At 40.4% G+C, this 26,980-nt stretch overlaps 1 protein-coding gene across 2 annotated transcripts in view; it reads left to right on the top strand.

The window, feature by feature from the left end:
• ZNF143 (zinc finger protein 143) overlaps positions 1-26,509 on the top strand; it is a 64,550-nt gene extending 38,041 nt beyond the window's left edge. For both annotated transcript variants that reach the window (XM_036068828.2, XM_036068821.2), the window contains exons 9-16: positions 1,467-1,542; positions 2,245-2,370; positions 5,951-6,130; positions 11,214-11,441; positions 15,414-15,562; positions 18,205-18,366; positions 24,091-24,237; positions 25,515-26,509. In XM_036068828.2, the coding sequence (XP_035924721.1) occupies positions 1,467-1,542; positions 2,245-2,370; positions 5,951-6,130; positions 11,214-11,441; positions 15,414-15,562; positions 18,205-18,366; positions 24,091-24,237; positions 25,515-25,598 (1,152 nt within the window). In that variant the 3' untranslated portion in view covers positions 25,599-26,509. The remainder of the gene's footprint in view (positions 1-1,466; positions 1,543-2,244; positions 2,371-5,950; positions 6,131-11,213; positions 11,442-15,413; positions 15,563-18,204; positions 18,367-24,090; positions 24,238-25,514) is intronic.
• Positions 26,510-26,980: the final 471 nt, after the last annotated feature.

The raw sequence follows: 26,980 nt of genomic DNA, 5'->3' as shown, positions 1-26,980 counted from the left end.
AAATCTAGCAGAAGTTTCTGTTAATGTGCCCTGTCTTCCAAGTATATGGACCAAATATTTCTATGGCAGCTACATACAACATACCATGACTCAGTAGCTAACACTTAGTGAATAACTTATGGTGGGTCAGGAGGCAGGCATGTAGCCTATTTAGAATAGCAGTCCCCATTACCCATCGGTGTGTGACCTTGACATGTTACTTGGCATCTTAGGGCCTCATTTTCCTTGTTGTACAAGCACCCCCCTCACAGAGTGGTTGTGAGAAATAAACAAGCAGATACCGTATATGGAAAGTACCAAAAAGAATGGCCTGGTAGAGATTCAGTAAATGTTGGCCACTGTCGTGATTATGCGTTTGCCACGGCAGCCCTCTACGGTAGATGCGGTTACATCTCGGCTTTACAGAGAGGATCTGAGGCTCAGAGAAGGCACATGCCATGGCCATCCCGCTAGTCCACGTTAAAGCCTTGCCTTGGGGCAGGGCCGCTCTCGCAGCAGCCTCCACACTCTTTTTTTTTTTTTTTTAATTTTTTTAAAGATTTTATTTATTTGACCAGCCTCCAAACTCTTAACCTTACGTTGTGTAGCCTCTCCCTACGCTCTGCTCCTAGCTCTCACCGTGTCTATGTTCCGTACGGACACCTTTGACCACTGTAGAGAAACACACACCTCCAGTACTCCTGTTCTGTGTTTAAAATGAGTACTTCTTGGGGCGCCTGCATGGCTCAGTCATTAAGCGTCTGCCTTCGGCTCAGGTCATGATCCCAGGGTCCTGGGATCGAGCCCCGCATCGGGCTCCCTGCTCCTCAGGAAGCCTGCTTCTCCCTCTCCCTCTCCCCCTGCTTGTGTGCACTCTCTCTCTCTCTGTCAAATAAATACATAAAATCTTTAAAAAAATAATAATATAAATAAATAAAATGAGTACTTCTTACCATACAGCATTTAGGTCTATATTGAGAATTGTTGGGCCATAGTTTTTGAGGAAAGTTGTCTTTTGTTTTTCAAAAAAACCATACAAACAACAAAATACAGTTCACCCTTGAACAGCACAGGTTTGAGCTGCATGGTCTGCTTCTATGTGAATTTTTTCAATAAATACGTTATAGTACTGTAGTTGTATTTTCTCTTATCTTCTTAATAACATTTTTTCTGTGGCTTACTATATTGTAAGAATACCGTATGTAAAGCATATAACATATGAAATAATGTGATAATCAGCTTTATGCTATTGGTAAGGCTACTGCTCAACAGTAGGCTATTAGTAGTTTACGTTTTTGGGGGGTCGAGAAGTTATACGCTGGTTTTTGACTGCACGAGAGGCGGGGGTCAGCACCCCTAACCCCTGTGTTGTTCAAAAGTCAACTGTAATTCAACAGAGGGGAAAAAAGAAAAATAGGTCTTTGTTGAGACCATCTACCTGAGAGATGCCTAAAGGAAATAGAATCATGCCTGCATTTTAATGACAGGTCCATGAGAGATCACACACGGGAGACCGGCCTTATCAGTGTGAGCATCTAGGCTGTGGGAAAGCATTTGCAACAGGTAAAAACATGAATTTTTTTTTGTTTCATTGTTCCACTTAGGGGGCAAGCAGAGACTGGCCAGGGGCAGGAACTGACCCCTTGCCTTTGTCTGAATTAGTGGATGCATGATGACCAGTGTTTCAATCTCTCCCTTACCTTTCTCTTGTGCTGCTTGCTCTATTCTCTCTCTCTCTCTCTCTCTGTTTCCATTTTTCTCCTTAGGCCTATTTCTGCCTACTGTGTTTGGTGTTTCACTCCACACTCTGCTTTCTTTTAGCAGAAAAGGAAAAGCTGAGCATTAGAAGCGGACACAGAATTTAACGTTAGGACAGACCTGAGGGAACCATGGGCAACTGGGACTTAGCAGGGCTTGGGTCCTGCATGGGGACTCATCCAGCAGGGCCAGCACTGTTCCCTGTTCCTCATTTAATGTCTCGATTCCACCTGAAGCTTTTGGGGTATGAGTTGTGAACATCTAATAAGATTGGGGCACTTTAAAAAAAGAAACACATACAACCTCTTCTAGACAGAGATGAAACTATGGAATTTCCAGCATGACAGCCCTTAGCTGTCATACTCTTGTCCATTGTTAATAGCTGCTCTGTTGTGTTTGCCTAATATTATATCCTTGCTGTTTACTATATTTTTCAATTGTTTAATCTCAATGGGTATGCTTAGAGGGGTGTCATATAATTAAATTCCTTTTAAATTTTTCTTAAAGGTTATGGATTGAAAAGTCATGTCAGAACTCATACAGGAGAAAAGCCATATCGGTGTTCAGAAGATAATTGTACTAAGTCTTTCAAAACTTCAGGAGATCTACAGAAACATATCAGAACTCATACAGGTACTGGAATGAACAAATACCATATGTAGGCCAGGATCTGATTGATTGATTGATTGATTGATTTAAGGCCAGGAATTTTTTTTTTTAATTTTGTTCATTTATTTGAGAGAGAGAGCATGTGTGCCCATGAGCTGGGGGGGGAGGGGCAGAGGGAGAGGGCGAGGGACAAGCAGACTAAGCACAGAGCCTGACGTGGGGCTTGATCCCAGGACCCCAAGATCATGACCCGAACCGAAGTCAGAAGCTTAACTGATTGAGCCACCCAGGCGCCCTGAGGCCAGGAATTCTTAATTTGTAGGGAAGGGACTTAGGGAAGGAGTCTCTGGAAGTTTCAGAGTTAGCTTCAAGGGTTTCTCTTAAACTCCTGAAATTCCATGCACCTTGCCATTTACTTCTTTCTAGGATAAAGGCCCATAATTTTGTTAGATTCTCAAAGGGGTCCATGTCCCAAAAAAGATGAACAGTGGTCGTAGATCACCAACCCTCTCAGTTTACAGGTATTATTTGAGCAACAGCCTTATTTACCTAGGATTGCACATCTATTTAGTAGCCCAGCTGAGACCAGAACCTAAGGCACCCAGTTCCTTCTCAGTTCAGCACTGCTTCTCCTGTGTTTAGCTGCTGCTAAAGAAAGTGAACCCTAACAGCCCCACAGAAAGGAAGACTTGTCACTTCCTTGTGATCATCTCTTGCCCCCTTTAAATTTCCTCCTCTCCTTTTCCTAAAGGGTACTTTGTTTTTATCTCCCCTCCCCTCCCTTTCTTGTACTTAATTATTTGTAGAATTGGAATACCAATTATAAAAGTAATTATTTGCTTTGGATGAGAGCTGGAAGAATTTCAGAAACTGTTGATAAGAGATGCTGTTATAGCTATTGACTAAGCTTATTTATAGCTTAATAATTTAGTTTGAAATTTTACCACAGATGTTTTAAACATAGTGTGATAACTTTGTCCCCAGATACTTCTAAGTATTCTGAAATAGTTTAGCAAATTTCCATCGAGGACTTGTCTAGTCATTAAAGTTTAGCTTTTAATTCAAATATGATCCCAGATAGGCTTTGCTTTACAGTGTTCAGGAACAAAGCTGCAGATCTCTGCTTCTATTTTATTCATGTACTTATTTTTATCCATTGTTATCAGATGAAAGTGTTTCCAAATTCCTGCAAATTCTATTAGGATTTGCTATATAATACCAACCTGTTATATAAAAGTTACATAAAAACATAATCTAGTTCCATTAATATTTGGTCAAAACATTGGAATTGTGATTCCTTTGTTAGTACTCATTTAGCAAACCACATATTCATGCATCAGTTTTTAAATGGTGAGTATTTTCATTGGTAAAATGTTGGATTGAGTAAGGGGGCTTCAGGGATGTCTATTACAAACACAAGTTGTTTTAGTGAAAAAACAAAATAAGGTGCTACAGAGTCAGAGGAGTAATATATTAGCACCATGGGAATTGTTGGAACGCTGGATTCCTTATCACAACATGTCAGAGCTGGGAAAATGTTAAGGTCATCTAGATCCAGAGAGAAGGGACTTACCCGAGACAAACTATTTTCCTTAGGTTAACATATTGAAAAAAACAAAACACCTTTCTCTAAAGAAAGGATCAGAGGTTCCTGCTCTTTTTTAAATGATTTCATACTTGAGGGCAGAAATCTTTTGGAATGGTTTTTAAGCAGGTAAATCGTAATTTCACTTGGCCAAAAGAAAAATAACAAACTTTTATATGTATAGGTAAATATCTATTTATTTATCTACACATATAGAGATTTTTTTTTTTAACCACAAAAGTTGTTTGTCTAATTTGAACTCATTCTAAGGAAGGGCACACGGGAATCAAAACCAAAGACTACTTCCTGCCTAACAGTTTAAAGGCCCTTTGGGTTCTGAGGTTGTATAAAGCAAGTATGAAGAAAAGGAATATAATTGGCAGAATAAACTTTTTCATAAGTTTAGATTATGAGCATAGTAATATATTCAGCAAGTATATGTGATGTGTATTATATACTAGACACCAGATTTTTAAAAAATTTTTTTCAAGGTATTATAGAATAAATAAAGTTAGGAGATAAGCTTTTGGGGGATTCTAGGGTTGTTCAGATATAATTAATTTTTTTCCCATTTATCAATTTTTGTTTTGTTTTAAAGATTTATTTATTTGAGAGAGAAAGCACACAAGAGAGGGGGAGGGGCAGAGGGAGAGGGAGAAGCAGACTTCCCACCGAGCAGGGAGCCCGAAGTGGGGCTCGATCCCAGGGCCCTGGGACCATGACCCGAGCTGAAGGCAGACACTTAACAACTGAGCCACCCAGGCGCCCCAGCCATTTATCAATTTTTAATTTAATTTTTATTTTTTATTGTTCAAATATAATTCTTATTCTTTTAAAAAAACTTTTTTTTTTTTTAAAGATTTTATTTATTTATTTGACAGAGAGAGAGACAGCGAGAGCAGGAACACAAGCAGGGGGAGTGGGAGAGGGAGAAGCAGGCTTCCCGCTGAGCAGGGAGCCTGACGTGGGACTCGATCCCAGGACCCCGGGATCACGACCTGAGCCGAAGGCAGACGCTTAACGACTGAGCCACCCAGGCGCCCTAAAAAAATTTTTTAAAGATTTTATTTATTTGTCAGAGAAAGAGAGCGAGACAGAGAACAAGTATGCATGCATAAGCAGGGGGAGTGGCAGGCAGAGGGAGAAGCAGGCTCCCCACTGAGCAAGGAGCCCATGTGGGACTCCATCCCAGGACCCTGGGATCATGACCCGAGCCGAAGGCAGATGCTTAACCAGCTGAGCCACCCAGGCATCCCTATAATTCTTATTCTTGACTCATTTTTCTTTTGTATTTCTTTATGATATTTTTTTCTCTGCTTTTCTTAGCTCATTTTTTTTTTTTTAAGATTTTATTTATTTATTTGACAGAGAGAGACACAGCGGGAGAGGGAACACAAGCAGGGGGAGTGGGAAGGGGAGAAGCAAGCTTCCCGGCTGAGCAGGAAGCCCAAAGCGGGGCTCGATCCCAGGACCCTGGGATCACGACCTGAGCCAAAGGCAGAGGCTTAACAACTGAGCCACCCAGGCGTCCTTCTTAGCTCATTTTTTAATATGCCCATCTGGATAACTCCATCTTGGAAAGTCATGCAGTCAGTGATAAGTTTTGAACAATATTCAGATTTCCTATAGAAATTTAAATTTGGAGTAGAAGATGTTATTTACAGGGCAAAAAACCACAGAAAGCCAAAACCCTGAAAGGGAAGCCCCATACGGGAAGGCTAGAGTCTTGAGCATGATCCTAGACAGAATTGAAGGATAAGACATTTCAGTTTTCGGGGTGCCTGGGTGGCTCAGTCGGTTAAGCATCTGCCTTCAGCTCAGGTCATGATCCCAGGGTCCTGGGATCTAGTCTCGCATCGGGCTCCCTGCTCAGCGGGGAGCCTGCTTCTCCCTCTCTCTCAACCCCTCCCCCTGCTCATGCTCTCTCTCTCTCTCTCAAATAAATAAATCTTTAAAAAATTTTTTTCCATTTTCTAAGTATTTTTACACCATTTAATTTATTCCTTTTTGTATTTTCAGGAGAAAGGCCTTTTAAATGTCCCTTTGAAGGCTGCGGTCGGTCTTTTACAACATCAAATATCAGAAAAGTGCATATTAGGACACATACAGGAGAAAGACCGTATTACTGCACAGAACCAGGATGTGGGAGGGCATTTGCCAGTGCAACCAATTATAAAAATCACGTGAGGATACACACAGGTAACAGTCTCTGATTTCTTTGTCTTCTGTTTTTCTTCCATAAACCTTTTTCCAGTCATTCCCATCCTCCTTCTACCACTTGGCATGGTGGAGGGGGATTAAGCAACTTAAAAAACCCTTCACATTAGCATTTATACATTCATTTATTCAACAGTTACTGAACATCTGTTGTGTGTTCCCCTGCCAGGCATCAGACATAGACAGATATGACATGGTCAAGGGCAGTTGAACTGGGGAGAGTTGACAGACCTCTAATTGCTACGGAGTGCAGAGTGTCTCCCATTCCTTGAACGAGATGCTGTGGGAGTAGAGAGGGGAGCAACCACCTCTGTGGAAAGGGAGAAGCATTCAGGGAAGGCTGTCCAGAGGAAGTTGACTTTTAGACTGAGTCCTAAAGTTTGCTAGCTAGAAGGCGGGGGGCAGGTTATTCCTGACTGGGGAAACGGCACGGTTAAAGGCACAAAGGTATGAAAAGCACGATTTATTTGGAGAATATGGCAGGCATAGGGCACATGTGGAAGACTAGTACGAAGTGAGGTTGGAGGGGTAGGCAGGGGCCTTGTGTCTGGGCTATCATGGTAAGGGTGTTTCTTAAACTGGGCTTTGTGTTGTTTGTGGGGCAGAGGGGGAGGGGCGGTCTGTGGCTATATTCTTTTTTAAAAAACAGCTTTATTGAGATATAATTCACATACTGTATAATTCATCCATTTAAAATATATGATTCATTGTGTGCCAACTATACTTCAGTAAAAATGAATAAATTCATTAAAGTATATGATTCAGTGTTATTTAATATATTCACACAGTTGTACAACCATGAGCATGATCCAATTTTAGAGCATTTTCATTCCACCTAAAAGAAACTCCATACTTATTAGCAGTCTCCTCCCACCCCCACCCCTCAGCCCTACGCAGTCATCATTCTGTCCTTATGGATTTGCCCATTCTGAACATTTCATACACATGGAATCATGTAACATAGGGTGTTTTTCATCTGGCTTCTTTCACTTGGCGTAGTGTTTTGAGGCTCGAGTTCTTTCCTTTTAATTACTGAATAGTATTCCATTATATGCATGTACCACATTTTATTTATCTATTCACCAGTGGCTTTCACTTTGGCTGTTATGAATCATGCTGCTCTGAGCATTCATGTGCAAGTTTTTGTGTGGAATTATGTTTTCATTTCTCTTGGGTGTATACTTAGGAGTGGAATTGCTGGTTCATATGGTAACTCTGTGTTTAACATTCTGAGGAACTGCCAAACTGTTTTTTTCACAGTGGCCGCACCATTTTACAGTCTCTCCAGCAATGTATGAGGGTTCCAGTTCTCCACAACGCAGCTAACAATTATTATCTTTTTGATGATAGCCATCCTAGCAGGTGTGAAATGGTATCTATCTCATTGTGCTTTTGATTTGCATTTTCCTGCATCCTAAAGATGTTGAGCATCTTTTTCTGTGCTTATTGACCATATGTAGGTCTTCTTTGGGGAAATGTCTACTCAGATCCTTTGCCCATTTTTCGGATTTGGTTCTTTTTATTGTTGAGTTGTAAAAATACTTTATTATATTCTGGATACAAGTCCCTTATCAGATACATGATTTACAGATATTTTCTCCCACTTTGTGGGTTGTCTTTTCACTGCCTTGATGGTACCGTTTGCAGTACAAAGGTTTTTAATTTTGCTGCCGCACTTTGTGAATGTATTTTTAGTCGTTGGGAGGGGAAAGGCAAATGGGAGGCAAAGGCAGAATGTGCATTCGTTTTTTAAGAAGTTGTTTAATACATTGTCTTGATTACTGGTATTAAGAGTAACTTTGCAATAATTTAAAATTAAAAGACATTTTTACAGAATGGAACTTTCTGCAGTGTTTCTCTGGCTGCATTCCTCGGATCCCTGAGTATCTCTGGAAATCTTTTCAGGGATCCACAACAATCCCTTCCCTTTGAAGAGAGTACATTAACGAATCTGAATATCACTATGGGCAGAAAGGAAACCTTAAGAGGATTTAAAGAACGTTTGCTTTTTTTTTATTTTTAAGATTTTATTGATTTGAGAGAGTGAGAGAGAGAGCACAAGCTGGGGTGGGGGATGGGAGGGAGAAACAGGCTCCCCGCTGAGCAGGGATCCCTATGCAGGTTTCAATCCCAGGACCCCGGGATTATGACCTGAGCCGAAGGCAGACACTTAACCGACTGAGCCACCCAGACACCCAAACGTTTGCTTTTTTTTTTTTAAGAAAAAAATCAGTCCATATTATAGAAAGATGTTAAAGGGAAATGAGACTAATGGTGAGGAAACTGAGGGCTGTTAGAATATTCAAAGTGAGTGAGATAGAGAAGGATACAAATGAAAAGACATTGAAGAGGTATTGGCGCAGGACTTGGTGACTGTGACTAAGTTAGTCACGAGGTGTAAAGAAAAACCTATCAGTCTAATTTGTGTGATGGGTTAGATGATAATCGTTAAATGGGGGAGAGCAGGTTGGAAAGGGAAGATAACGCTGTCAGTTTGGAATCTTTAGGTCTCTGGGTATCCTTCCCCACTTGAACTCTTACCATCTGTATATTTGCTGTAATGATTTGCAAAATTTTTACCCAAAATTTATGATCCAAACTGAAAACCCACTATAATGAATCTACTTGTGATGCATTTTTTTTTTTAAAGATTTTATTTATTTATTTGACAGAAAGAGACACAGTGAGAGAGGGAACACAAGCAGGGGGAGTGGGAGAGGGAGAAGCAGGCTTCCCGGGGAGCAGGGAGCCCGATGCGGGGCTCGATCCCAGGACCCTGGGATCATGACCTGAGCCGAAGGCAGACGCTTAACGCCTGAGCCACGCAGGCGCCCCATGTGATGCATTTTTCTATAAAAGAAAAAATTTTTAAGTTGCATGTGAGTCTAAGTGAGAGAACATAGGACACACTGAAGTCATATTTCTGATACAGCCGTTTATCTTATGCTTACATTGTGTAATATGCATTATTGCCATCATGTTCCCTACTATTAAAGTGTTCTCTAAGAAAATGGAAACGCCTGTGAAAACCTAGGAGGCCTGGAAAAGAAAACCATAGATTAGAAGAAAAATTATATTTTCCTAATATAATTTGTACTTCTTTTATATCTTTAAGGTACTTGATTTTTAGATTGTAGTACGTTTGTGGTGTAGAAGGAAAACAGAATTCCTGTCTGATATTATACTGTATCATTGTGTATTACACACCAATGTATACCCACTACTGAATGTTAAATAATTAGATAATTGGTGTTTGAAGTGCTTCATATTATATAGACATTCTTGGTGGATTATAACACAGGTGCTTAAGAGCCTTTGTGTGATATTTGGGGAAATTGGCTGGGTTTTTTATTTTTTTATTTTTAAAAGATTTTATTTATTTCAGAGAGAGAGAGTGCACAAGCAGGGGGAGACACGCCTAGGGAGAGGGAGAAGCAGACTCCCCGCCCACTGAGCAGGGACCCTGGGATCATGACCTGAGCCAAAGGCAGACGCTTAACCAACTGAGCCACCCAGGCGCCCATTGGCTGGGATTTTTAGATGGGCTGGGAAAACATTATTTTTCCCATTTAAAGTGGAATATAGACTCATTACCTAAAAGTTTACTGTTCCACATGTTTAATGGGCAAATTAGATTCCAGTAAGAGGGATGCCTACATTAAATTTAGCCATACTGATCTTTGGAACATTTAAATAAAGCAGTGCTCTTAAATGTGATGCACATTGGATTCACTTTTTAAAAATAGGCTTATTCCCCATATTCTGTCTGCACAATTCTGACATAATTTTATGGAATGAGGCCCAGACATCGGTTATCTTTAAAAAGCTCCGTGTGTGTGTGTGTGTGTGTGTGTGTGTGTGTGTGTGTGTGTGTAAAAATATATAAAGAAATAACCCACCCACCCCGGTCTTTTACATGATTGAGAATCATTGAAGTAGAGAGATGCAGTACATAGTTATAATTTTTGGTCTGACCATAGAGGTAGGTCTGGACTGGAAGAAAAGATTGGCTAATGATCATCAAGTAGATGATACTGTAAATGCCCACATTATGCTATGAGTGGAGTGCAAATATTCAGCCATGTAAAATGCAATCCATTCTTGCAAGTTTGATTAGAGGACCCAGTTGAGGCTGTGCAGATAGCCGGTAGGGAGCTCCAAAGCTCAATTCAAATCCACTTCTGTCTTGACTGTGGTTTGGTGCCACCTAGTGGCTGTTTCTGCTTCAGCCTAAATATCAATGGGGCAGGTTTTCTGTTGGAATTGCCTTCCATTTCCCTGCCTGGCCTTGCCCTCACTAGGTCTGTCCCACAATCATTTACCAAAATAAGAACATTAACCTGCCCTGCTTTGAGAACGTAGACTGGGCAGAGGAAGGAAGCAATTTCCAATTACTTTATGCTCAAGACTTATGTTACAGATTACATTAGGGTGAGATTTTACTATTTATGGGTGGTTTTACAGTGTTTAGAACCATGCAAGAAAATGTGATTACTCAAGGAAGGGTGCAAAATGAGAATAAAGTAAGACATGCACGTGTATGCACACATGCATATGCAGATTTTAGAAATTATATGGGTATGTCCTTTTAGATTTGTGAGTGTCCAGACCATGTCTAGTAGACTTTTTAGACAATCCTTTTTTATTATCCTTATAAAACCCTTAGGGAAAGCTGTATTTGTTATAGTAATAATTGCATTTATTATTTTTAGTATACTGTTATTAATATCTAGCTTGTCTAGTTGTAGTTAACAATAAATGAGTTTTATCAAAGCTTAGAGTTAAACTGGGCAACATCTCCATCCTTTTCTCGTCCCTTGAAATTAAGGGAAAAGTGGTATTCAGGCACAAGATAAGACTCAGAATGCAGACTACCTTCTGAGCCAAGATAAAACCATAGTTAGGGGAGTCTTTTCTTGTGTTCTGCCTCATGGCGGTATAGAAAGAGATCTGACAACTATCTATTTTTGCTATTAGAGGCTTTTTTCCCCCATGGGAGGAATGGAATGATTATGCCTTCATATGTAAAAGCTGATTTGTGTGTGTGTGTGTGTTCTTTACTTAGGTGAAAAGCCATATGTTTGTACAGTCCCTGGGTGTGACAAAAGGTTTACAGAATATTCCAGTTTGTACAAACATCATGTTGTTCACACTCATTCCAAACCGTATAACTGTAACCACTGTGGGAAGACCTACAAGCAGATTTCCACACTGGCCATGCACAAACGGACGGCCCACAATGACACTGAGCCCATCGAGGAGGAGCAGGAAGCCTTCTTTGAGCCTCCCCCAGGTGAGTGTTCTTTCCAGTAAACCTCTCTCTGTGTTGGGGAATCAACAGCTGTCATAATTTGTGATTCATAGCATTTTCTCAGATAACAAAGTTTCATTCACGTAATCACACAGATACAGAATTTACAACTGTAATAAGTGCTATCAAAGAAAGGGACTTGGTGCTCTGGGATGTCTAAGAAGGGAAGTTAGTCTAGTCTGGGAGGTGTTTTTGTTTTGTTTTTTTCCCTGTTTAGTTCTCCACTTGTTAAACAGAAGGATGGCAATAAAGTGGATTTAGGACACGCAGCTCGAATTGCAGTTTTTCTTCTGTCAGACCTGGTTGCACTTACCTATATGCTGGAGGGTTTTCGCTCGTGACTGTGGCTTCTGTTCGGCAAGGAAAGCTGTAATTGTCACTAAAGAAGCCCTGGAACCTGCCAACTTTGAGATCAAGCTTATTTCAAGTGCCAGTGGTCCGAGTGGTAGGAGGAGCAGAGGAGTCTGACATGCTGGGAAGCAGAGGAGGGACCCACAGTCTCCGCCTTGCTTTGAGCTGAGTTTGAGTGACGTGAATTCTTGTGCTGCTTAATAAAGTCATCTCTAGGTATAATAGAATGTGAAGGCAAAGAGTTGCAGTAAATCTCTCGCACAAGCCATGGGAGCTCTGGTTTTGTAAAGTTCATTACAGGTTAACGAGACACACTTCTTAAATAAGTTAAAGTAACAGCTACTAGGAGAGATGGTAGAGGGTGGATAGGGGTTAATTTGGTGGAGAGGCAGGGATTTGGCAGGAAGGGGAAATAAGGAGCAAAGTCAAGAGGACATTCAAGTAGAGGGAAGGGCACATACAGAAAGCCCTGAGGTTGGAGAGACCAAAGTAAATTGGAGAGGCTAAAAGAAATCTGGCCAGTGGGGCACTTCTGCCCGGGAGGGTGGTGTGAAATGGGGCCAGAGAGCAAGGGAGGAGCAGCTGGGCTATTTGGGTGCACTAAGGATGTTGATCGTAAGCATTAGAGCGGTTTGGCACTCCTAAATAACTCTTCGCTGATTCATGTGCTGTTCAGTAGTGTTGTAGGAGACAAAAACATTCATTTCGATAAGAATAAACTCTTGGGAAAAAATGTTAGAGGATTACATTCTGTGATTTCAGTTAAATAACATAGGTAAGTCGGTAAAGTAGGTGAAGGTTTTCTAAAAAAACAAAACAAAACCTCGGTTGTCTTGCTGTTGCACCGAGGACCTCCTGAACGGAAGTCGATTTGGAAATGAAAACAAATCCTATTTTCCCGTTCTTATATTGGAAGTGTTGAAAAACCTTTAGGTGAAAGAAGTTGGTTGGAAAATAAGGGAAAGAGTACATCATTCACTACCTGCTGCAGTTCTAATTTGTCTTTTCAGACGTCTGTCATGTGATAGAAGTAACAGCTCCTTCCGTCCTGGATGCTGTGTTTTTTGGCGAAGCACCCTGAGTGCAGACAGTGAGATATTCCTGCAACTGCTGGGTCCTTGCAGTTAGAAAGCAGGCTTTGTTTTGTTTTTGTTTTGTTTTGTTTTTTCTAAACAGGCTTTAATGATGACAAGCTCAGGTTTTAAAATTCTTTTTTTAAGCTTCTTCAGTCTCTTCCTTCAAAGTCGATCTTTCAGATTGTCTGAATTTCTTGTATTCTAGAAAATAGTCCGTAATATGATAATGCACATTTTGTTAAAAAAAAAATAATAAACTATGATTGTTTTTCTAAGAATAGGGATGGGTTTGCGATCGTTTCCTCTCCTATGATTCTCGAGGTTCTGTAGCCCTTTGGGATAATAGTATCTAAATGGCTGTGACACAGAACAGACAGACGTGAAGTAATGGCCGCCGTGGAGATGACACCACCACGGCCAGAGCCGTATGCGTGCGTGCGTCAGCCACTAACTTGGAGAAGTACTCCTAAATTAGCATAAGTCCTTCCTTGAAGGAAAAAAACCCGCATATTTACCCTCTTTCTGGCTTTGTGGAAGGTGGAAAGCAGTAGAAGAGAGGGAACAGCAGGCTTCCTGCTTGCCAAGTGTAGCAGTAATGGACTGTTGAAAGTGCTGTTTACTTGCTGGTTCTTTATGAAATAAAGAAGTGGATGGTGGTTCCTGTTCTGTCCCTTATTAAATGATTAACCTTACCCCAGATAATATGCCATTACATTGTCTTTACACAATGTGGTCATTGTGTACTGATGACTTGCAATCAATCACTTGTGTTAAAGAGTAAGTAATTTAGTATTAGAAGTAGGTTCTGTTTACACACCATTCTGGTTCTGTGGTTAATGTTTATGAAGATTGTCTTATCATTTTTAACAGCTTCTTAAGTGACTGCAAGAACTTCATGCATACTTGCCATGTTGGAAGCGTTATTTGCCAGGCAGTCTTCCTGTCCAGTACGTCCCCACCATGCCCCAGCACACATGCACAGTATCACATAATGACTCCAGTTAAAAATAAAAGGGTCGCCTAAAATTAGAACTTTTTTTTTTAAGATTTTATTTATTTATTTGAGAGAGGGAGAAAGAGAGAGCATGAGCAGGGGGAGGGATAAAGGGAGAGGGAGAAGCAGACTCCCCGCTGAGCAGGGAGCCCACTGCGGGGCTGATCCCAGGACCAATCATGACTTGAGCGGAAGTCTGACGCTTTACCCACTGAGCCACCCGGGAGCCCTCAAAATTAGAACATTTAAATTTGATGTGGAAAGGTTTGGTTTGGTCTGCTTTGATTTGGGTTGGCTTTATAAAAGTGGAGGTGGAAGAATTGGAAGGAGGTGCTGGAAGCCATTTTTATGATTTGGAATATAATACATATACACTTTAATCTATACAAGTATTTCTGTCATACTTAAAATATTCTCTTTTCAAAAAGCAAATCAGAACTACACTGCGACATCACCTCACACCTGTCGGAATGGCTAAAATCACACAGGTGTTGGTGAGGACATGGAGAGAAAAGAACCCTTGTTCACTGTTGGTGGGAATGCAAACTGGTGTAGATACTGTGGAAAACAGTATGGAGGTTCCTCAAAAAAGTTAAAAATAGAACTACCCTATGATCCAGTAATCGAATTACTGGGTATTTACCTAAAAATACAAAAACACAAGGGGCGCCTGGGCGGCTCTGTTGGTTGAGTGTCTGACTCTTGGTTTCAGCTCAGGTCATGATCTCAGGGTTGTAAGATTCATAGCATTGCTATTAGAGGCTTTTTTCCCCGCATTGGGCTCCATGCTCAGTGCAGAGTCTGCTTGAGATTCTTTCTGTCTCCTTCCCTCTGCCCCTCCCGCTTATGCTCTCTCTCTCTCTTATATAAATAAATAAAATCTTTAAAAAAAAGAATACAAAAGTACTAATTCAAAAGGATACATTCACCGCTATGTTTATAGCAGCATTATTCACAATAACCAAGGTATGGAAGCAGCCCAAGTGTCCACTGATAGATGAATGGATAAAGAAAATGTACACACACACACACACGATGGAATGTTATTCAGCTATAAAAAGGAATGAAATCTTGCCATTTGCAACGACATGGATGGAGGCAGAAAGTATTATGCTAAGTGAAATAAGTCAGAAAAAGACAATACCATATGATTTCACTCATGTGGAATTTAAGAAACAAAACAAAGGAGCAAAGGGAAAAAAAGAGAGACAAACCAAGAAACAGACTCTTAACTATGCCTAGCAAACTGGTGGTTACCAGAAGGGAGGTAGGCGGGAGGGGATGGGTGAAATAGGTGATTGGGATTAGAGTATTGTGATGAGCACCAGGTGATGTATGGAAGTGATGAATCTCTATATTGTACACCTGAAACTAATATTACACTGTATGTTAACTATACTGGAATTAAAATAAAAATTTGGGAAAAAAATAAATAAGAAATATTCAAAGTGATTAAAAAAAAGAAAATATATCCTCTGTTTTCTAAACAGCTTGATTGGTTGGTCAAATAAATGATTCATTTGTTTTAAATAGGTCAAAGTGAAGATGTTCTTAAAGGGTCCCAGATCACGTATGTTACAGGTGTGGAAGGGGATGATGTTGTGTCTACACAAGTAGCCACGGTAACCCAGTCTGGGCTGAGTCAGCAAGTTACACTCATATCCCAGGATGGGACTCAGCATGTGAGTATCCACCAAAAGCCAAACAAGTTAAATAATATTTCTCTGACTATGGACATGGAAGGCAGGTTGGGCCCCAACTGAGGAAAGCCTTGAATATCAGCTCACAGGCAGTGCTAGAGCTGAAGGTTTTCCAGTAGGCTGCTGAAAGAGACTGCATACAGGGACATTAGGAGAGAGGATGCTTGTGACTCCAGCATTCGCCTGGTGTTATTGGTGTAGTTCAAAGGTGAGGTGATAAAGGTCGGTACCACCGTGAAATTGAGGGCTTGAAAAGTAAAGGATCCATGAGAAAACATAAATCAGAGAAGCTAGGATTTCATAGCTGATTAGATCCAGGAGGTGAGAGTGAGAAACCGGCAGAGCCTTGGCTAAGGGGATGAGGATATGATGACATCATTAAAAGATCGTGGGAGGGGCGCCTGGCTGGCTCAGTCAGTGGAGCGTACGACTCTTGATCTTGGGGTTGTGAGTTCAAGCCCCACGTTGAGTGTAGAGATGACTTAAAAATAAAATCTTTAAAAAAAAAAAAGATCCTGGGAAGTCAGCAATGGGCAAAACTGTAAAATGTCCAGAGTGCAGCTCTCTCCCTACCTGGAGTTAATGGGAGTTCACTTAACTTACCTCCCAGAATTAATAGACCAAGTCTCTTGATTTCCCCAGGAAAAGCAAGTAATGGTTATTCTCCAAACCATTGTTTTGTAGATGCCACTAGCCTAAAGTAATCCAGACTTGATTTCATTTTTAAGTTCCAAGAAAGGTTGTCTCTACCTGGTAGAAATAGGCATATGGGGCTCTTTATCCTCCTATAACTGTCTCTTCCACAGAGAACTCTCTCCTTCCCTGTTTCTCTCAGAGCTTCCCTCTCATGATGAATCCGCCCTTTGTGTTGATAACTGTTACTATGCTGATGTTAATTAGGAGACACAACACATTTGGGATTGGCAATTTCAAGGTGCTTGTACCATCCAGTTCATTCCCTTCCCCCTCACAGCACTACTTCCTCACAGTATTCTTTGTCCACAGATTGCCATGCAAGATTAAACATATTTACTAAGGCAGTTTTAATTTAGCATCAAGCCTAAGACGTTTTTTTGAATTCGATCAACACAGACAGAGACCCTCTTGAAGTCATGCGATGTAACCTCCCTCCCTCCTGATACAGGAGGATTTCCCCGCCACAGCAGCCCCCAGACAGATAAGGCAGTTTCTTTCGTAAGAGGCAGCCTGTTCCATTGTTGGATAATTCTGTTGTTTATCAGACTGGAACCTACTGCTATGTCAACCACTCCTGGCTCCTCTCTGACCAGATAAAATGAGCCTCATCCCCCTTCATGTGTTCCAGAACAGCTATTTCCCTTATCCTGATGTATTTTCTCCAGATGTAACCTTCCTTTTTCCTTCAGGGATTAGATTTCTCTTCCATTCCTTTAGTCAATTAAATAGTAAAGAATTACTGAATTCTACCCAATGCCAGATATTTTGGTAGGCTTAGTGTGGGGAGTACAGAAAGTGGGGGTGGGTATCATAGTCTAGTAGGAGGGAGATATTCCTAAATGAACAATAACTTCTTATAATGATGGGTATATAATTGAGGGATGTGTAAAGTGCGGTGTCAGCCTGGAGGAAGGAGTAAATGATTCTTCCTGAAGGAATCTTAGAAACCCTTATAGAGAGTGGCCATTTATTTATTTGAGAGAGAGCATGAGTGGGGGAGGGGCAGAGGGAGAGGGAGAAGCAGACTCCCTGCAGAACAGGGAGCCCAATGTGGGGCTGATCCCAGGACCCAGAGATCACAACCTGAGCTGAAGTCAGACACTTAACTGACTGAGCCACCGAGAGTGGACATTTAGTTGGATCTTGAAGAATTTTCATGAGTTTGGTAGGCAGAGTGAAGGGAAGGGAAAAGTCACAAAGATATAACAGAATATGACATTCTGGAACTGCGAACGATTAGTTGTGGCTGGGAGTGCCAGATGCTGGTTTAGAAGTAGTAGAAGATGAGTCTGGAGAAGCTGTTAAAGCCAGATTGCGAAAGGTCACAAATGCCATGTAAAAAGTCTGAACTCTAGTGATGGGGGGTCACTGGTGATGTAAGCAGGGAGCATAATGAAATTTGTTTTCTTAAAAAGGTGTCAAGGTAGGGTGCTGGGTGGCTCAGTCGGTTAGGCATCTGTCTTCGGCTCAGGTCGTGGTCCCGGAGTCCTGGGATTAAGTCCGACATCAGGCTCCCTGCTCTGCGGGGAATCTGCTTCTCCCTCTGCCCTTCACCGTGCTTGTGCTCTCTCTCGCTCACTCTCTCTCTCTCAATAAATAAAATCTTAAAAAAAAAAAGTATCGAGGTAGAGGATGGTTTAGGTAAGGGTTAGATTGGATACCTAGAAAGAAGTTGTATTGCAGGAAGTCAGACGAAAGGAAAATAAGGGTCTAAATTGGCAGTAGAGATGGAGAGGAGGAAATACGTTTAAGAAATAGTCAGTTTTGGGGTGCCTGTTGGGCTCAGTCAGTGGAACATGTGACTCTTGATCTCGGGGTTGTGAGTTCAAGCCCCACGTTGAGTGTAGAGATTACTTAAAAAAATTTTTTTTAAAAATTGCCAAATACAACAAGAAACAGACTGATTTGTAAAATGCGTTGTATTGCAGGTCAACATATCTCAGGCTGACATGCAAGCCATTGGCAATACCATCACAATGGTAACGCAGGATGGCACGCCCATCACAGTCCCGGCTCATGATGCGGTCATCTCCTCAGGAGGAACACACTCTGTTGCTATGGTTACGGCAGAGGGCACAGAAGGACAGCAGGTAATTGCTATTTTCTTTTTATATGAATCAGCACACATACCAGTATCATAACCGTTACATAGATATGCAGTGTGATATGGTGGTGTTAAGCACACAAACTTTGGATTGAATCCCAGCTTTATAGCATTAGCCACACAACCCTCTGAGTCTGTTTCTCCTCCTCTGTAAAATAGGAGTGATTGTTGCATCCACACCATAAGGTTGATAAAAGGATTGAATGAGATAATGCATATAAAGTACTTAATATAAAGCCCAGTTATATATTCATTAATGGTAGCCCCTCCTATGATCATCATGAGATAGTTAGGAATAGTTCATTTGCGAAATTTTCTTTATTTAATATTTTGAATATGTAATATATTCACATAGTTCAGAAATCAAAAAGTATATACAGGGATGCAGTGAAAAGTCTTCCTCCTACCCCTGCCTCCATCAGCCTAGTTCTTGCCCCCTGCAGAGAGAATCCATTGTTACTAGTTTCTTGCATAATCTTCCAGCAATTCATGAAGCATATACAAACAAATACAAATAGTCATCTTCCCCCCTTCCTTTTTTTCTTATGGTAGTAAACAATACTGTTCTTCACCTTATTTTTTTTTTTTAACTTAATTATACATCTAAAAAATATTTCTGTTTCATTATATAGAGAGCAACTATATGATATTTCACTGTATGAACACCATAATTAAAGACTTTTGCTGTTTCAAACAGCATGTAACCTTGTGGTCATGTGCTTTTGCACATGTGTGAGTCAGTCTGCTAGGCAGATCCTAGAGTGCATTTGTAATTGTGATAAGTAGTGCCAAGCTTCCCTTCTAGGGCCGTGCCCATCCACGTGACCATCAGCAGCATTCGAGACCTCCTCTTTCCCTTCTGTAGAGTCAACATAGTGGTATCAAACTTAAATTTTTGCCAATCTGATGTATCTCTTTGTAGTTTTAATTTTTCATTTCCCTTAAAATACATGATATTAATACATTTTAACAATTGTTCTTGTGCTATGCTGAAAGCAGAGATTCACTACAGCTACTTTACCATGTTCAATGAAAGAGTCTGTCAAAATTAGTAGCTCTCATTCTTCATAAATTCATTTATAAATTCCATACCATCACAATCAAAATTCCAGCAGGTTCTTTTGAAGATATTACATAATCTCATTTTAAAATTTACATGAAAATGAAAGGACCTGGGCGCCTGGGTGCCTCAGTTGGTTAAGCGACTGCCTTCGGCTCAGGTCATGATCCTGGAGTCCCTGGATCGAGTCCCGCATCAGGCTCCCTGCTCGGCAGGGAGCCTGCTTCTCCCTCTGACCCTCCCCCCTCTCATGTGCTCTCTCTCTCTCTCTCATTCTCTCTGTCTCAAATAAATAAATAAAATCTTTAAAAAAAAAAAAAAAGAAAAGAAAATGAAAGGAACCTTTGATAAATAAAACAACCTTGAAAAAAGAACAAAGTTGGAAGTCTTTACACCTTGAAATACAAAATTCAGAATCATAAAGCTTCTGGAAGAAAAGTGAATATTTTTGTAACCTTAGGGTAAAGATTTCTTAGGATAAAAAATGCACTACCAGTAAAAGAAAAAAAATGATAAATTGGACTTCATGAAAATTAATTCTGCTCACCAAAAGACACCATTAAGAAAAAGATTAGATAAGCCTCAGACTGGGAAAAATATATTCACACTATATATATCTGACACTGGATTTGTATTGAAAATATATAACAAACTTCTACAAATCAACAGTAAAAAGACAAATAGCCCATTAAAAATGAGTAAAATAAATACAATTTTTTTTTAAATGTGCAAATCATTTGACTGCTCATTTGAACAGACCTCTCACAAAAAAAGATACAAGAATGGCCAATAACATAAAAAAGTGCTCAAATCTGTAGTTATTAAAGAAATGCAAGTTAAAATCACAATGAGATACCACCATTTCAGACACAGGAAAATTACTAAAACAGAAAAGACTAACAACATTTGGTAAAGATATGAAGCAACTAGAACATTCGTACACACTAGTGGGAGTGTAAAATGATATAACCACTTTGAAGAACTGTTTGGTGGTTTCTTATATCCCATGACCAAGCAATTCCACTAGAATACGTATTGTATGATTTCACTTACACGGAATCCAAGAACAGACAAAACAAATCCATGGTGATAGAAATCAGAAAATGCTGCTTGACCGGGGGGAGGAAACTGATGGGATGGAACATGAAGGAACTGTTCTCTGTTTTGTTTTAGGTGGTGGTTCCACAGATGTATCTAACTGTCAGAACTCAACAGAACACCTAAAGATTTGTGCATTTTTATTGTTTGTTAATTATACTCTATGCAAAAACAGAAACAAAAGCAAAACCCAACCACTAGCTTTCAGGCTGTCTTACAGGGTGGTCCCAGTCATTTCCGTGGCTGTAGGATCCCTGGATGGGTGCATGGCACAGCTTGGGTAAATACACTTTATGCCAGTTACAGTTGCAGGTCTGGAAGGATAGTGACCCTAAGGCAAACATTCTTTTTTAGTTTATCTGTAGCCTGGGGTATAGGAAAATTTTCAGGAGAGACCATTTTGAGGGCTGGAATGAAGCCGGGCAGCTTCCAGCAGCCAGGGATATTACAACAGGAGTGGGGGTGTCATTTGAGGACCAGATGCTGCCATTGCTCCTTCTTCTGCAACTGTAGGCCATCGGGCAAATGTTGGCTATCCAGCTGGGGTGTCCAGACACCACCTGTGAATTATCTGTAATGCTTAAATTGCCTAGTTCTTTACATGCATGAGAAGAAAGCAATTGGTCCTTCACTGGCCTTTTTTTTGTTGTTAAGGTAATTGGATTTCTTAGACTCGGTTTTCCAGGTGCCTCTGGAAGCCTAATTAGCAGGTATATAAAGAAGAGTCTGTGCTCTCCATCTATTTTAATTTGAGATTACGAAAGTAATGTATATTCCCAGTGTAATAGAATAGAAAGTCTAGAAACAAACCCTCACATATATAGTCAGTTAAATTTCAACAATTAAAATTTGACCATTCAGTGGGAAAGGATGGTCCTTTAAACAAATGGTGCTGGGAGAACTATATCCACATGAGAAGGAATGAAGTTGGACCTTTACCTTATACCATATATAAAAATTAACTCAAAATGTATTAAAGACCTAAATTTAAGAGCTAAATCTATATAATGCTTAGAAGAAAATATAGATGAAAATCTTCATGACCCAGATTAGGGAATTATTTCTTATGTATGATACCAAAAGCAGAGGCAATGAAAGAAATAAATAAATTAAACTTGTTCAAAATTAAAAACTTGGTTCACTAACTAGAATTTAAAAATTTGGAAAGAAAAAAAATAAATAAATAAAAAATTAAATTAAAAACTTTGTGCCTCAAAGGCCAGGACCAGGAGAGTGAAAAGACAATCTACATAATGAAAGGAAATATTTGCAAATTATATATGTGATAAGGGATGAATACTTAGAATAGATAAAAACTTCCTATAACTCAGCAACAAAAAAACCAAGCAACCCAATTTGAGCAAGAACAAAGGACTTGAATAGACATTTCTCCAACAAGATTTAGAGATGGCCAGATAGCACGTGAAAAGATGTTCAACATCATTAGTCATCAGGGAGATACAAATCAAAACCACACTGACATACCACTTCACCCCCACGAGGTTAGGCTATTAGCCAAAAGACAGACAGTAACAAGTGTTGCTGAGGATGCAGAAAAATTGGAACTCTGGTGCATTGCTCATTGGAATGGAAAATGGTGCAAGTACTGTGGAAAACAGTATAGCAGTTCCTCAAAAAGTTGAACATAGGGGCACCTGAATGGCTCAGTTGGTTAAGTGTCTGACTCTTGGTTTTGGTTCAGGTTGTGATCTCAGGATTGTGAGATTGAGCCCCATGTCGGGCTCTATGCTGGGCGGAGAGTCTGCTTGGAATTCTCTCTCTCCCTCTGCCCCTCCCCCTGCTCGCACTTTCTATCTCTCTCTAAAATAAATAAATAAAATCTTTAACAAAAAAAGTTGAACATAGCGGGGCGCCTGGCTGGCTCAGTTGGTAGAGTGTGTGACTCTTGATCTTGGGGTCATGAGTTCAAGCCCCATGTTGGGCATAGAGTGTACTTAAAAGAAGTTGAACATAGAATTACATATGATCGTATAATTCCGCTTGTAGCGATACATCCAAAAGAATTAAAAATAGAGACTCAAACTAAAAATCTGCTATAATCGGGGCGCCTGACAGGTTCAGTCAGTGACTCTTAATCTCAAGGTTGTGATTTCGAGCCCCACATTGGGTTTAGAGATTACTTAAAAATAACATCTTTTTAAAAAACCTGCTATACTCTTTTGATGTTAAAATAACTAGTCTCAACATTTAGGACTACTTACTTTGTGTGTGTGTATGTATGTGTGGTGTGTATAGAGTTAGGATTATAATTTTGTGCTTATCATCTAACACTATATTCTGAGCACTTTCTCATACCAGTTAAGTGTTCTTATAAAAGGATTTTTATCATTTGTAAAGTAATCCATCAAGTGGAACTTACTCATTCCACATACATAAATTGTTGTACAAGCTTCTGATTATATTCATAGGAACAAATTCTAGACATGGAATTATTGAATTAACGGTATAAAGTATTTTAAGATGTTTGCTACATACTGCCAAATTGTTATCCAAAAAGTTTTAACAATTATGCCGTGGATCTAAAAGCTTCCTTGTTTTTCTGTACTCTTCTTGCTAGTATTGAGGATTTTTTTTTATATTTGCATAATTCACAAGCAAAAGTTGAATTCTGTTTTTATTATCATTTGTCTGACCACTAACGCAGTTTTTCATATCAGCTCACAATCTGTTTTTTCTTAATTGAGGTAAAATTTACATACAATGAAACGTACAGATCTTAAACTTACAATTCAGTGAGTTGTTAAATATGTACACCCATATAACCACCATCCCAAACAAGATATAGAACATTTCTGTCACCCTGGAAAGTTCCTTTGTGACCCCCTCCAGTCAATCCCCAGCCCTTTCAGTTTTCCTACTGAAATGGAAATCTAATTTTAAATGCAACAGGTAAATAGGAGAAAATAGTATATTACCTACCATTTATCCCCACTCAGGAGTAAATAGGCCGTTGAGATATGAGTTAGTCCCCGTGTGTAACCTTCCAAGCAGCCACTTAGAGTAATAGAACCTATAGGCACAGTCCCGTCTCCCCTGGCTAGTGGGGCCTGGTGTAGCAGATCCCCTTGGTCGGTGTCCTCTAACCTATGTCATTGGTTCACTAAGCTTGGATAAGTCTCTTCTTTCTGAGCCTCAACTTCTTCAAGTAAAAAAGAAGAGTCCTGGGCCACCTGCATGGCTCAGTCCGGTTGAACGTCCGACTCTTGATTTCGGCTCATGTCATGATCCCAGGGTCGTGGGATCGAGCCCTGTGTGGGGCTCCATGCTCAGCGGGGAGTCTGCTGGAGATTCTCTCCCTCTCCCTCTGCTCCTCCCCCTGCTCACACTCTATATATAAAATAAATAAATAAATCTTAAAAAAAGAAGAAGAGTCTAGAATAGACAATATGTAAGTTCTCCTCCAGCTCTAGGCTTCTACAAGTCTGTGGTCAAAAGGGAGTTTTTCCTTTCAGATCCGAAGACAGTCCCTCGCATTAAATGGAGTTCAATGTACTTAATCATAGCTTTCCTTCTGTGTACTTCTTGTTGCAGGTTGCAATTGTGGCTCAGGACTTGGCCGCGTTCCATACTGCCTCATCAGAGATGGGGCACCAGCAGCACGGCCACCACTTGGTAACCACGGAAACCAGGCCTCTGACCCTGGTGGCCACGTCCAACGGCACCCAGATCGCAGTTCAGGTGAGCACGGTGATGGCCGGACTGCTTCCCGGCTCTCGGCCTGTGCGCTGTCCTTTATTCATAACCTTCACGGGAGGCCAGGCACAGAATAATCTATGGCACTTAGCTCCTTGAAGGAAACTGCTGTTTGCGGGGGACTCAAAGAGACTGGCACTTTGTTCTGTATTATCTTTGCTTGTTTTAGGGGAATTTATTTATTTATTTATTTATTTATTTATTTAAAGATTTTATTTATTTATTTGACAGAGAGAGACACAGTGAGAGAGGGAACACAAGCAGGGGGAGTGGGAGAGGGAGAAGCAGGCTTCCCGCCAAGCAGGGAGCCCGACGCAGGGCTCGATCCCAGCACCCTGGGATCATGACCTGAGCCGAAGGCAGACCCTTGAGGACCGAGTCACCCACGTCCCCCTAGGGGAATTTATAGCAAGAAAAAGAAAAGCTTCTGGTAAACATCCCAGCATGCCCCCAGCCAGCCATCTTTACTTTCAAAATAAGTCTCATTAGGTAGGATTCTAGAAAGCACTTAAGAGCTACTCCTTGCAAATGAACCTAGTGTAAACAGAGACCCTAAGTTAGTCCCCTGAGAATCCCTGCACAGCTGTGTTTTATGTTGGGGGAACATCAAAAGACAGAAAAGACTATTCTCAGGGAAGTCACTGGATTGAAGCGGAGAGTCGAGAATGCTAGGTGCAGATTATTTTTCCTTGGGAAGAGTTGTTTTTCATGTATTTACTTGGAAAAGAGAAACACATTTAGGAAAATGCCAACCATTGGTTTTAATTTAGTTTATGGGCATGGAAGCTAATGGCTCAGGATGCTCTCTCAGTGCCTCCATTGGAAAAGATGAACATCTTTTGTCTGTTGCCCGAGTGAAGGTTTATCAAAATCCTAAAGAAAGAAACTATATTATACTCCTGCAAGGATTTTTTTTATGCATTTATGATTGGATCAGCGGTAGTATCTTAAGTCCAGCTGTCAGAATTACAGAGAGAAATTTTACTTCTGGGGGGCACCTGGGTGGCTCAGTCAGTTAAGCCTCTCCTTCAGCTCAGGCCATGATTCCAGGGTCCTGGGATCGAGCCCCACATCCGGCTCTCTGCCCAGCGGGGAGCCTGCTTCTCCCTCTCTGCCTGCAGCTCCCCGTGCTTGTGCTCTCTCTCTCTCTCTCTCTCTCTGTCAAATAAATAAATAAAACTCTTAAAAAAAATTTTACTTCTGGCATATACTATTTCTTTGGTATTCTCTTTGGTATGCCTTTGTGTTTGTTCCTGTTTCAGCTTGGAGAACAGCCATCTCTGGAAGAAGCCATCAGAATAGCATCTAGGATCCAACAAGGAGAAACGCCAGGGTTGGATGATTAATCCTCGAAACAGTGGGGCACTACATCAGAAGGAGCCTTGCAAATCTTCAGGCAGCAGACATCCATGAGCCCGGGCCCAGGAAAATTAGAATGTTTCCATTCCTGACATACTGTACACATTTTTATGCAAGAGTGGAGAACAGTTTATTCTTGACACTTTTGTGTATATAACCCTTGGAATAGATTCCCAAACGGATTCATTGTGTACAAGGATGTATGAAATTAGGGCAATACAGTTAATTTTCACGTTACTCTTTTATCAGTTTGCAAACTCCTAGCGTCTACATGCAAGATCAGTGGAGTCTTTTGATGGATTTTTAACTTACTGTGAAAAGATTAAATAAAGGCTGTATCTAAAACGTCAAAGGTTCTATACTTCAAACAATCAATTCCAAAAGCCATCATGGATAATAAAGGATGTAAAGCCTTCGAATATTTCCCCAAGTTAATAGAGTGTCTGCAGTTTTTGTTCTACTGTATACTTGTATGTTTTTATTTGTACCTCACGGTTTGAAGACTATTCATTATAGTTTTCCATCCCTGTTAAAATACCACCTCTTCAAGCTGAAATGCTAATTATATTGAATTGGATCCATGACATTGGATTATGTATAAAATGACAAAGTTTGGTTATTTAAAATTAAAAAGTTAAATCCAGTGCTTTGGTTTTGTTAAAGATTTTACTTAGCGTTCAATTTTTTGTTACTGTTTTTTAAAAATAATGAACTCTCAAAGTTTGACCACAGGCTGGAGCCCGGGATAACAGTGCTGTAATTGAAAATGGCTTTACTCTGAAAATTAGGTTAGTGGGTCGGTGTAAATTATTTATTTTTGCTTATGTACTTTTGTTTTAAAGCTTATTTACCCTAAAGTTTATTATTAATTTTGAATACAGCAATTTTTAAAATGTTACCTTTACCTTTGTTTTATTAAATTGGTATGGGGGGCGGGGAGTGTTGCAGAAAACACCACCAATGATTACAACCCAGCACACGTATATCGAGAGTATATTGTTTATCAAGCACAGAATAAGTATTTTTTCATACATTTTTACGTACTTAAAACAGTTTTGTGAGATATAGGGGATTTATTATCCCCATTCATACAAGGGGAAAACAGCTTCCTAAGAAGTTAAATGTCTCACCCGGGGCCTGTGGCTGTGCAGAGGCAGGGCAAACACAGGGCAAAACCCAGACTTGGTGCGCCCCACGTCCCGCGAGCTGTTCCACCGCACCGCGACTGTGCCTTCTCGGATGACAGTTTGTGGCAGAGATGATCGAGATGAGCTCTGGTGTTTTCTGATTGCCTAATGACCTGAGCCCTTGAAAAACCATGCCTAATGTCAGAAATTCAGCTTAGGGTCCACCAAGGTCCAAAAAAAAA

The sequence above is a fragment of the Halichoerus grypus genome, chromosome 11 (genome assembly GCF_964656455.1).
Source record: "Halichoerus grypus chromosome 11, mHalGry1.hap1.1, whole genome shotgun sequence".
Taxonomy (NCBI): domain Eukaryota; kingdom Metazoa; phylum Chordata; class Mammalia; order Carnivora; family Phocidae; genus Halichoerus; species Halichoerus grypus.
This window is presented reverse-complemented; position numbering and strand designations above follow the sequence as displayed.